Raw genomic sequence first — 12,945 nt, 5'->3', positions numbered from 1 at the left:
TCAGATGCAAATTCAAAAAGTTTTCCCTTGCGAAGTTGGTCTCCTGACCTCAGTTGAACGGGAGCTTCGGCGGGTTTTTGACTCAAGTCTTTGTTTGATTTGAACTCACAGAAATGCGGTCGTCTTTGGTGCTGACTCGGACGTTGTTGCGTTTCCAGGACACGGTGGGCTCGGGGTGTCCACGGGGAGGCACGCACTCCAAGACAGCAGGCTCACCAGCAGCCACCACCACATCGCTCGGGGCCTGCCGGAAATCATCTCTCAAGACTGAGAAGGAAACATAGAGAAATCTAATTAGCTTCAGTAGCACCACCCCGTCTGATGTACTAAAAACAAAGCCTGGAAATCAGACCCACAGATCGGTGAGGAGCGGCACAGATGGATGACTACGTTAATCAAAAGAAGCTGAAATTTGTCCAGGGAATCATATAGAATCATTGTCTTGAATGAACCATTTTCCTGGTGAAGGTTGGTTGAAAACAAACTTATTGAGCGAAAGTCAATTATTGTGTTTGCATGTGCATGACTGCTCAAATCCCTCACAACGTCCTTGTTCGACCATGCTCTCTTTTAATGTTTTCCCAGCCCTGTGTCCTACTCTGCTGTCTCTCCTGTCAGAGCCGATGAATAATGCACATCTCTCAGTCCAACACACACACACACACGCACACACAACACAACAAATAACAGCACATTCATAATTTACCCTGTGTGTGAGAGAGGAAAAAAAGGCCTTTGCATTAATGAAAGCGTTGTGTGATTCCAAATGCTATCTACAAAATCTGCAACGCAGCTCTGACTCGAATAAATTCACCATCGAAGGAGAAAAGCCTATCCTCGTGTCACCCCTCAAGTTTGCACTCCTGCCACCCTAAGGATGACGGTGGGATGAGAAGTTTGACATGGTGACCTTTGATATCTTCTAATCTTCCCCTGTGATTGGCAGATGAAAGCCTCTGAGTGAACTGTGAACTGGATCCATCTCATGAGGCCTCCTACACAATGAGGACTCACATTTTCAAACACGCTCACACACACACACACACACACACACACACACACACACACACACACACACACACAGAATAGATGTTCCTATCTGCATGGGGAACCAGCATTGATTCATTGGCAGCAAAGCGTTTTAAGTCCCGCTTAACTATCACAACTGAATGCCATAACCTCAACCTTAACGAATTCTAACCCTAAACCACAAACCGCCATTTATTATTGTGAGATTCAGCATTCGGCCCTGCAAAGCACCTCGGATCCCACAAGTATAGCAGACTTGTAGTTTTTGGATCCCGCAAGTATAGTCAAACGAGGCCAGACAGACACACACAGCTTCACTCGTCAAACTGGACCGCATCCTGTTGCTACAGACTTTTTCCTCAGCCAAAGTGTACCATCGCAGACTAATCAATCAATACAACTTCCTTTTACACTTTCATGAATATTTTAGCAATCTTTCACAGACAGGGTGCATAAAATTCAAAGGTTTTTATTGTTCTACGACTGAGAATCGAGGTAATTATGTGTTATTAATAATAGTGAGAGAGACAGACAGACAGACAGACAGACAGGTCAAGGTGAGAACTGAGCTCAACTAAGTGAAAAGACTTTTCAGAAGTATTCAACCCCTTCAAGAGAGAGAAGGCAAATGCAGCTCGACTCTGCAAACACACACACACACACACACACACACACACACACACACACACACACACACACACACACACACACACACGGAGTGAATCTGGACTCCAAGAAGCGGCGACTTTAATTTCACCTTCTTCCCTGCTGCAGAGGGGGCGTGACCCCTGACGGCGTGACGTCATCACTATCCCGCGGGTATGTCGACGATGACGCTCACGTGAAGCACTGAAGTGTCTCTTCCTGTCGCGTGGTTTCGGCCCCACTCTTTTCTCAAGGCTATCAGCCGAGCCAACTCCACAGGGGTGAACTTCGGCTCAGATTGAGAGCGATTCTTCGGTCATCAGAGTAAATATTGAACCCCCCCCCCCCCCGCCAGCCAGCCAAATATCTTCCGGACGTTCTAACGCTAATGGCATTTTTCAGACAGACAAATCAGGGGAAAAAATCAATATTGTCCGAGATCTGACACTTTCTCACCGGATCTGGACACGTAACTTTTCCCTTCGTGGTCCTGATATCATTCTCGTTTTTAACCAGGATAAACAGACACTTAAAAGGGATTTACATGTGAACATATGAATAAAACATCACAACTTTCTCCCTCCAACTCTCCAATTAAGCTGCTGTTTCTGAAGTACCCTGGTGACTGTTGCTGCATGCGCCGACTCGCCAAAGAGTATTTTTTTGTTTTACTTTCTATTTAATTCCATGCATCTTTGTTCCTCCTTAAAGAGACACAGCGTAACCAAATCCCATCCACACCAAAGGGGAAAGCAAATGAGCGCTCATTGTCTTTGTGTTGTGAGAAGCTACGTTATTGTCTATTCCATCTAATTGTGTGGTGGAATAAAAGCCCAGAACTAATTTTTAAAAAGCTGACAAACTGAAAAACTAGAATAAAACCGGGTCACAGGCAGTAATGTGAGGCAGCGGGAACAATGGTAAAATTGAGAATCTTGACCTTCGCTTGTGTTTGTGTCATTTCCACAGTGCTCAGAAGAAGTGTTCCGAAATCCACACAGTCTGTTTTTAAGTGCCTTTGCTCGCTGCAGTTGTCCGCTAACGTAACTAGCATTCGCTGAACCCTGAGCCTTACAAGAATGCAGTATTGTCAAGCACTACAAGTACCGGTCTGATAGTAAAACGCTTCAGACAGTGTCTTTACCACTTGACCAGCTGGTAGTTCAAACTGCAAGGTGACTTCTACTTCTTAATGAAACACAACAGAGAAATTTCAGTTTAATGAGGCTGTGGCGTCGCGTGGTTTTCATGCAGGCTGCTGGTCATTGTTTACCAGCCGAGCTAGCACACAGCTGCTACTAGCTAATATTTGATAGAGTTTGTGAGGAAGAGTTGTCACTTATCATTGGAAATAATCAAAAAAATTGTTTCAATAAAAATCAAAAGACCAATTTTTAAGCATGTTGATGGAGTGTGATGTTAAAATGTTGCCATTTAGGCACTGGCTTACTGGCTAAATAGGAAATGATGCTATGGGAGGGCAAAGGTCACTCGAATAACAATCTGATTATGAATTTAACGTAATAATTCTACTTATTAAAGCTTTAACTGCATACAGGCTGCCATTACATTGATTAGACTGACTGATAATTATTAGTCCTATTACAGGTATTTAATGATATTTTTTCCCCATTTGTTCGACACACAATTAAACTCAAAACATTGACAGCTACTTTTTTGGCATCAGTCTTAGACAACAAATTAAACTGGCATGAATCATCGGCGAGAGACACTTCACCAAGAGAGCCTGTGAGTAGGTGAACAAACACCTCTCACTCATCAATCGCTGCAATCTCAGTAGTCGTTCTTAATTAAGTCTTGGTGACATTACAGTAATCCACCTAAAATCCACTTAATTAGTCACTTAGTTCAGTCTAAGCCAATTACTGCGAGCACATAAATAAATCTATGCCACATTAATTATCCACACGAACGCCTGACAGGTCCGTGTCAACACTGAAGCTCCTTTAACGCATCAATATTCAGACCCACTGGGCTCAAATAAATGCTCCTCTGAAATGACTTTATCAGAGAAATCTAAAAAAAAAAAGAAGAAAAAAAATCATTCCTCATTCTCGAGTTTCAACAGACGTATTGTCTCGGGTAAACCACACTATGAATTATCCGCAGCTCCGCAGTCTGGAGTGGACACGCGTCAATCCATATCTCATCCGCCCCTTCCTGCGACACACTGTGATGAAGACATAAATCACACACACCACCCGCCTTCTAAACTTTATTGAAATGGAGTGGAAGTTTACTCTTTCAGAGTTGGGATACCCCCCCCCCCCCCAAGATTATTATTTCTATTTTTTTTTCTTTTATTTATGCCATGACATTTAGAGTGAGGAAAAGTGTCCTTCTGAGTCCTTACATAAAGTGCAGGGCTCATTCTGAAATCCTAACCTCTTCGACATTGTTAAAGTTCTCATTACAATACAGTGATAATTTAATTCATATTCACCGTCCGTACGGGATGCTTAAGCAGCGACTGTGGACAGATCGGGGGGTTTAGTGGAGGCTTGTAGGAACTGATAGCGTGGCTGGACATCTGCCACAGAGAGGTATAACATCCAAATGATTCTCACAGGGCAATTACAGAGCCTTGGCAGGAGCCGCGGCAAAGACACCGGTGGACTGTAACCAGTAAAGGCAGTCACATTCCTCCCAAAAGTCTGTTCACCAAATAGCCCGACCCTATTCACTTGGCTGCCTGTTTCAAATGCTTTGCAGAGCTGAAGAGCTAATTGAAAGCGCTGCCTTATTTTTAGACCTCAGTCTGTGAGGCCTGGTTAGACGGGTGTACAGAGACCGTTGTTTCACTGTCATGGTGACTGAAGTGAAAAAGTTATGGGCAGAGACTTAATCCCTGAATCACGCACACACACACACACACACACACACACACACACACACACACACACGCACACACGCACGCAAACACCCACAGATACAAATCCACACAGAAACACTCACACATGCCAGGAAGCAGAATGTATTCCCGACATCATTTCGCACAAACACCGTGCAGCAAAAGCTTTCCTTTGAAGCAAGTTAATGTGATTGCTCCTTGCCTGGACTTTAAAGCCTGCCATACTAAACAGGGTTTCCCATGAATGCCTGTTTGTGATGATGATCCCTCCACAATCCTCTCGGACACATAGAGGCGGGCCCCCCTCCTGAGGGGCTACTCTATTCCTAACTTAACTTCTTAGACATAATACGACTTGGTCTGCCAAATGATCTGCTAAACCAACCCCTTCGCTCTCCCTCTCCGTCCACGCTTGGCTCGAGCGGCGAGCGCGGTTACAGCGGGGCTGCTGAGGTTTGACCCTGCCACCGAAGACACAAATCCTCACATTCCCCAAGGCACTTGCTGTGAGCTTAAATAATGGCGAAGCAGCACCAAAAGACTTTCAGCAGTTTCATCATTCTTCTATAGGCGCTATTTCGAGAGCCCCTATTCATTTTTGCTTCTTCGGTATTTCAGGGATGTACAGATTAGGAGATTTAATCTCTTGGAGAATATTCATCACTTGATTTTTAAGTGACATTTATCTCTATAATACAGTATTTAGCACAGCTCTAGCTCTAGGACTGCAGCAAGGCCATCTGTTAGTGTTTTTGGAGCAATGAGTGGAGGGAGGAGGAGAGATTCAGACCAAGAATAATAGGATGCATGGCATTTGCACTGTCCGTTGCATGGACAGGACAGATTCAAATATATTGTCCGTTTTATGCTAATTGATAGCGACTTTCTCTTAAACGAAGCAGCCACCGGGCAAATTACTTAACAGTTCACGGACCATTTACATAAACACGCATGTTGATAGAAGCACGACGGCTGAGTATGATGGACAGGACGTGAGAGAAAGAAGGAGCAGTTTTCTATGTTAAACATGAGGTGACAGTGAGTGTGGGACGCAGGCGGACCAGAGCGTGGGCCAGGCAGATGCGTGAGGGATCGGAGGAGGGCGAACGAAAGACAGCAAACACGCACGTGTCGAGTCCACAGTTTGCCGACACACAAAACCGACATCTAAGAATGACGGCTGACTGATGCACCCGCTCAACATCGTCTGTATCCGGCCAAAAAGGCTGCGCTTGAAAATGACACAGGGCGCAAACAGTGTGGGGCACCTGTGTGGGAAGGAACAGCTCTCCATAGCAACAGGTGGAGGACGAGCAGGGCAGACTGACACATTTCGTTTTTTTTTTTTTTTTTTTTAACATTTTGGCTCATAAGATTTACCGTGTTTTAATGTAAGCACCAATGAAAAACAGCAATTTTTTTTTAGAGTCAAATACATCCACACATACTGGATCAGAAACATAAAAAATTTGACTCTCTCCATTCTACAACAAAAAAATGCTGCACACACCAACTCGCTATTGTGCTTGTGGGTGCACATCATGACCTCTGTGACCTCTGTGTGCACTGGCATGTTGGACTACCAATGAATATGTGAGTGTGGGGCCAGAAACCAGGTTGGATGCTCTTGCATCTTATTTCAGCAGCAGTAGTTCAAGAGGCTGACTTAGGTTGAATAAATTAAAAAAAAAAAAAGTAAAAGTCTTATTTATTTAAATTGCAAATAAAAACTACAAGGTTGTGCAACAAGGTTCTATTTTAGGGAAAGTTTTGAAAATGGTAAAATAATTATATAAAAGCTGTCTGAAAAAAGCTACCGGCAAAGGCAGACTAGTTTTTCAAGGTGCCGTCGACGCTGGGAGGAAAAGAGCAACACAACCGGATCGACTTCAGATCAACATCAACTTCTGGAGGACGCAAGAGACTCGTGCCAATTTTCACCAGACGTGGAAGTGATGAGAAGAAGCTACATCAAGAAACCCAGCCAGAGTGTTGTGACCAGCTGCTGCAGAGCCTTATTCCTCTTACGCAGGTGCAGACATGCTAAGTCTCCAGCGGAAGTTTTAGCGGTACGTTGAAGTGCGCGCGCGGACACACACAAACACACACGCGCACTCTCGCGCGCACACACACACACACGGTCCACCCTGGGACAAGTTCTTTGACACCCTGGTGCCTGACTGCTATTGTTCTTTTATTTCAGAGAGCTGTAAACCCGTTAGGGAGGTGGTCTAATCCCATTGTCATGATACTGCCCCGCCACGGCTAATGGAGGCTTTGCCTACAGGGATGAGAGATTGCTTTAATCCATCCATTCTCTGATTGTGTTGGAGGATGAAAAGTGAGTCCGCGGCCGGTGCACGGTCTTAATGAGGGACTCAGAAAAAAAAAGAAAAAGAAAAAAAAAAGTCTTTGGTTATGAAGACGATAAAGATGTTTTAAACGCAGGTTTTGCATTATTAGCATGGCTCGTCTCAAATACACCATAACGGAAGTGATTTGGATTATTTAAGACTGTCAGGTCTAGCACACGTGTAAACAGGACAACTAGACAACATGTACATACTGCACTCATCGGGGATTATATAATCTGTGAATTCCCTCCAGTGAAAAGAACGTAGAGCAGAAGAAACCGAGCTGCAACTTTGCTTCCTTCGTAATCCCTCATCAGGAGTAAGAGGAACATCTGGCGTCAAAGCCTTTTAAGCAAGTTTTATTTTTTATTTGTCCCACTTTATAATCCTACCACATCATGTGACCGTCTCCTCGCTGACACAGGCAGACATTAGCATTTGTGGTTTTGAAATACACACCATGACATGTTTCTTACCTCTTGTTAAAAAAAAAAAAAAAAAAAAGCCAAGTCAGTTTGGAGGGATGGATGATTTCATTTCGCTCTCGTGTCAGTATTTGTTTATTTAATGGTTGTCTTTTTTTAAAACAGTGGCTATGAAAAGGCTGATTAATGTTTGTATTTGCTCTTTAATGAGCGGTACTACAATCTCAACTGGCTGGGTAAAACATACACATCTCCCACTAATTGAGATTCACACGTTTACAGAGGGAGTGTGTGAGTACGCTGCAGAGAAAAGCCTTAGTCACCCACTTCAAAACCTTATACATCATTTACTGCCAATAAATGCGTAATTACTGTGGTTCAAAGCGAATATCAGCACTCTTCCTGCACTCATAGCCGTACTAACCATCCAACAGATGCACTGGTATTAATTACCGCTCAGTGGGAGAGTAAAGCCATTCCTCCTCCCACCTGTTGTCCGACACAGTCCTGCCCTCACACAGCCACCAACACACACTCCTGCAAGACCACCAGCTTAACACTGGCCTCTCATTAACTCTCCCCCCTCATCCCTGCCAGAGCTAATTGGGTCACTATTTAGCCCACAGTCAGCACAACCTTGTGCAGAGGGGAGGAGGGAGTCTAAGACCACCACCATGCTGCCTTAGCATATGCCCCAGCTAACTGGAGGCAGCGAGATTAGAACAAAACAGACACTTATTAATACTGTTAGTCACTCAGGGCCAGCAGGGGAGGCATCCCTTTACCAGTGCGACTGAGCTGTCATCCCCGGCAGCACACAAAGCCTAACTTCATTTTCAACCATTTTTAAAGCAGTGGAATAACAGTATATGTTTCCTACTGCGTTGCTGTCTGGCTTTGCAGTTTCCAATATTTGCACACTCGATCTGAGGAGGCGACCAATGCTTTTAGCATGTGAGACACAGATGAGGTCACCCAGCCGTGAGCACGTCACGCTGCCAGTAAGGAGGCCTCGGCATGGTGGGAGATAACACCGAGCTCCAATTGCTGTTACGTGTTTTTAACAAAGACAATTCAACCTTGCTAATCCGCTATGCTCCCTCCCCCAATAAACTCACTGACTAATCCATTTCCTCGTGCCAAAGAGAGCAGCAGTTCAGCCCCGAGCCGAGTCATACTGGCACAATTAGGAGGGAGGGGAGACAATGGCACGTGTCTGGGACGGAGGAGGAAGAATAATAGACGCGGCTTCTAATGGGAGCTTTTTACTTCACTGCACTTTCACTGAGATACGAGGAAGCACTGCTGTACTCTTCAGCAGCAGATAACACGTCTGTGCTAAATAAATAAATAAATAAATCACTGCCTGCTCACACACATGATCTTGTTGGTACACACAGGGACAACTCTCCGGTGATGCAGAGATAATCGGGCCGCCATAGAGAGGGTCCTCCGCAGGTCAGTAACGAGACATGTGAAACGCGGCCGCCTCAACACACCTGAGCAGTGATTTTCTGTACAGCGAAGCAAAACAGTTTGTTTTTCAGCGTTTTAAATGTCATTTGCTGCTGTACTTTGTCATGTATGGCAGGGAATGTGCTGTCTCTGGGGTTTGGACTGCTAGCTGGGCAAAATAACATCAAAGGCAACTATTACAAGAGGCATTTTCTGGCAATTTTCAGACAATCTGATGAGAAATGACTGCCTGTTGTGGTATAATTTCTGAAAATAACTAGTGCTACCTCATTATCTCACCTTGATGTCCTATTAACAGGTAACAAGGAAAGTTACTGCGCTACTAAGGATGAGAGAAGTGTCAATGTGCCGATGGCACATTACTTGAAGGGAATCGTAGAAACGTGGTAAGACAAATGCAGATTGGGGAAAAAGCCTCCAAGTGCTTTCCCGAACCCTTCAGTTTAACAGAAGTCACTTCAAACACTTGTCAATGCGTCGTTTGTATTGGAACTGAAAGTCTGGAAATCCCTTCCAGGAAGCTGAGCCACTAAAACGGCATCGGAGGCTCTCCTGTCATGATTCGAATATATAGCAGTTACACAGCTAAATGTGAAATGTCGCTTACAGAACATTATTGAGTACCAGTCACATCATGCAATAGCAATCCTCTGATATCAGTAGAAGAGGATGTAACCTGTACTTTCCTGAGGATTCCTGCATTTAACCGCTAACTCTTCCCTGGCTTCACTGGAAGTACAATCAACTCAAATATTTGTTTAACCTGAACTAACTGATCAACAGGTGATTTAATAAAAAAAGATAAAACAGGTCTGTCATAAAAGAAAATAAGGTCTTCGCCCCGGAGTACCTCCGGGCTCAGGCCCTAATAATCTTGGTGGACACTGGCGCCAGATGTGATGTAATTTCCTCCAGGCTTCCTGAGGTGTGGCGTTCAAGAGACTGGGACGAACTCGATTCCTGAGATATCGCGTTGGTGAGAACACGACAGGCGTGCGTACGCTCTTGTGACTTCATCTCTTCGAAACCAAAGTGGAAAACCGCCAATTTCATGTTACAGAAAACGCTGAACCTGAAGTTTCAGTACAACTATTTTGGCAAAGTTCTGCACTAAAGACGATATCACGATCAAAAGGGAAATTACAAGGAAAATAATAGGGGTTTATGATCAAACACATTCATTTATTTATTGTTGTGATGACCTCCAACGAGGGACTAATCCACGATTCCAATCACAACCGAATGTATCCCCACCCTTTTTAGTGACTCTCCACAGTTGGGTTGTGTTGTAACATTATTTTTAGGCACAAGTCTCCAGTGGAGAGACAGCTGCACCAAGATCTGGGACACAACTCTATATCGTCCATGCATCAAGGTATATAGCACAAACACAAGCGCGCACACACGCACGCACGCACATCGTCACACACTTTTCTTTTTTTTTAATATAATCAACAACACAGGGCCTTACTTGCAACTTCCAGGGAAGCATTACGACTGATGGCCTCTCCCATGTAGTTGCGGGCCACACAGGTGTAAACGCCCTCATCCGGTTTGCTCCGCCGCCCGTGTACGATGCGAAGGAAGAAAAGGGAACCGCTGGGCAGGAGCATGCGGTGGGATCGTGGATCGTCCTTGTCCGTTTCCACTCGTTCGCCATCCTTGTACCACTCTATACTGGGAGTGGGCCGGCCCTCTGCCTTGCAGTTGAGGGTGGCGGGCTCCCCCTTGGAAACGATCAAATCTGAAGGGTCCTCCACAATCCGAGGTGCGCTGTCTTCAAACCGTACTCGAGACCCTGTGAAATGAAAAAGAGGACAGATGTTATTCATCTAGCTGACTGCCCTCAATTCAGGAAGACGTCTCTTTTCTCTTTTTAAAGAGGGCAGAGTGGATTGGGGATGCAGGGATATCTTTCCTTTTTCACAACAAAGACAATGTGTTTCTAGAATGGTTAAAAATATTCCTCTAACAACTACACATCTTGTTCAGTTTTTATTCTGCAAGAAAGCTATATTACCGCAAAAAAAAAAAAAAAAAAAAAATCACATATCGCAGAATATTTCCCAGGAGGCATCACTTGTACAGAGGATGCAATTGTCCATATAATATGTTAATGGCCTCCCCCTGTCAGTCAGGATTGTTGTGCTACAGAGATAGCTAGCCACTGGAATAGCAGAATAAGACAGGCAGGTCTATGTGTTCCAGGGGGGGAGCCCCAAGTTGAAAAAATGAGGGTGGTATGGAGATACAGATAATTCCCATATCTCTCTGGGGTAGCATTACAATCTTTCCTTGGCTGGGAGACAGAGGCTGCTTCTAGACCTGCAGTAAGCTCTGGAGCAAGACCACACGTCTCTAACAATGCCGTACAGTTAGAGAAATGAATAATTCAAATACTGCTGCTTTTAGTTTGGTTCGACAGGAACAGATGGTCCCCCCGCCCCTTTAACAAATGAAAAGAAAATGAAATGGTCACTGTGCTACTGATCTCTACTGTCAGAGGCATTATTTTCAGCACATAACAGCATGAAAATCCTCCATTATCATTGTGGAGGAGCAGTTGGGAGTAACCTAATGACACACATGTTGTTGCTGTTTGTACATTATACTTAAATCTGAGGCATCAGGATAAATCCTCACTTTTCAACAGTAAGCAGATTTATGTCTTTTCATGAACTGACTTGATCCAGGCAGCCCAGGAGTCAGCATCGGGGCGTAAACCTGAAGTAAACATCTAAAGAGCAAAAGCACCCCTGAGTCACAAAGCAGGACGGCTCAAAACACTAATGCATGAATGTGGATGAATACTAATCGAGCCATTAAAATGTGCCAAAGCACCTTCGGTGGCTTGGGACACAACATACAGTACTACGCTTACAAAAGGAAGGAACAAGTGGAGATCACTTCATGCTGGGTTTGAAAGCTAATCCTCGGCTATGAGGTACTTCCCTTTAGATTCAATTCTTGACAGTTACCCGCAGTTTATCGGCATCGGTCCACAGTTCTCATCCAGGTTTGAGTTCATTTTTGATAAGAAGTGTTTTTCAGCCCAGGGATGTCGTTGCAGTGATAACCAGAGCACATAAACCTGGACATTTCGAATCCACACTCAACAGAGTTACATCACTCACTCTTATCCTCTATCATAACCGGATTATATCACAAAAACAAATAGTGGAAGAGAGCTGACCTCTTAAAGGGGGGGCGGGGCAGCTTCAGTGGCTTGGCATTGTCTTTCTGTTAAATCAGGAGAGATTAAAGGACAATCCAAGCACCAGACAAAACAGCCTGTGTTGCAGGTAAACTCAAATCTCAGCAGTAATGTGTGTGGAGAACAATCTTTATCTCCCAAATGTTCGACTCAATTTGTCTTTCATAAAACCCTCTCGCAGGCAAACACCCGCGGTTTTTTATCCCCATCCCTGTGACCCGAGATTGTTCGGAACACACTGTTGTGAAGATTATGATAGTGTCTCTGAGGCTAAGTTGAGTAAACCATAATTATTCAAGGTTGTTGTAGTTTTTCTTTTTTCTTTTTTGAAAAAGCTTCATTGCCCAAATCACAGATGATTTTACAGAAGCACAAACTCCCAGCCAGGAGCCACAAGCCAGCTCGAAAAAGCCTCTTCTCTCGGGCCAACTGTTCATCTTGTGACTTGTATTGCACATTCCCCTCTTTGTGCTCCACAGAGCATAAGACTGACATTTACTTTGCCTTCATTCAATCTCCATCCTTCCATCTTCAACAGCTTATCAGAGGTCGGGTTGAGGTAGCAGCTCCAGCAGGGAACCCGCCTCAGATCCTGAGGCGTCCCAGGCCAGTGCGGAGGTGCAGTCCCTCCACCCAGCTACAGTAGATGTCCTTGGAACAACTCCCTTTGGGGGGAGGCCAGGTGACATCCTGACTAGTTACCAAAATCACTTTGACTGGCTCCCTCCAACGCAAAGGTGCAGCGGCTGCTCTCCAATTCCCTCAGTCCAGACGGTAAGACCTGCTTTGTCTGCTTCTATTCACCATCTCATTCTTACAGTGGTGACCCGTATTTCATGACTATAGGTGCAACTCATCTGCTATCATCTACTGACCTTTTAGCTGTTGAGCTTGTCTGCGTTTATAAGTAATTTGTGGAAAAATAAAAAT

The 12,945-nt window shown here is 44.6% G+C and overlaps 1 protein-coding gene across 2 annotated transcripts in view; it reads right to left on the bottom strand.

The window, feature by feature from the left end:
- The window catches only part of LOC147255056 (roundabout homolog 2), a 50,408-nt gene that overhangs the window by 29,029 nt on the left and 8,434 nt on the right, over positions 1-12,945 (bottom strand). For both annotated transcript variants that reach the window (XM_086216699.1, XM_086216700.1), the window contains 2 exons: positions 10,273-10,599; positions 110-267 (listed from right to left, as the gene is read on the bottom strand). In XM_086216699.1, the coding sequence (XP_086072825.1) occupies positions 110-267; positions 10,273-10,599 (485 nt within the window). The remainder of the gene's footprint in view (positions 1-109; positions 268-10,272; positions 10,600-12,945) is intronic.

Source organism: Aulostomus chinensis, chromosome 10 (genome assembly GCF_037954235.1).
Source record: "Aulostomus chinensis isolate RoL2024-O1b breed Wild chromosome 10, RoL_Achi_v1.0, whole genome shotgun sequence".
Classification (NCBI taxonomy): Eukaryota; Metazoa; Chordata; class Actinopteri; order Syngnathiformes; family Aulostomidae; genus Aulostomus; species Aulostomus chinensis.
The sequence above is the reverse complement of the archived record's forward strand: the minus strand, read 5'-3'. Positions and strand labels throughout refer to the sequence as shown.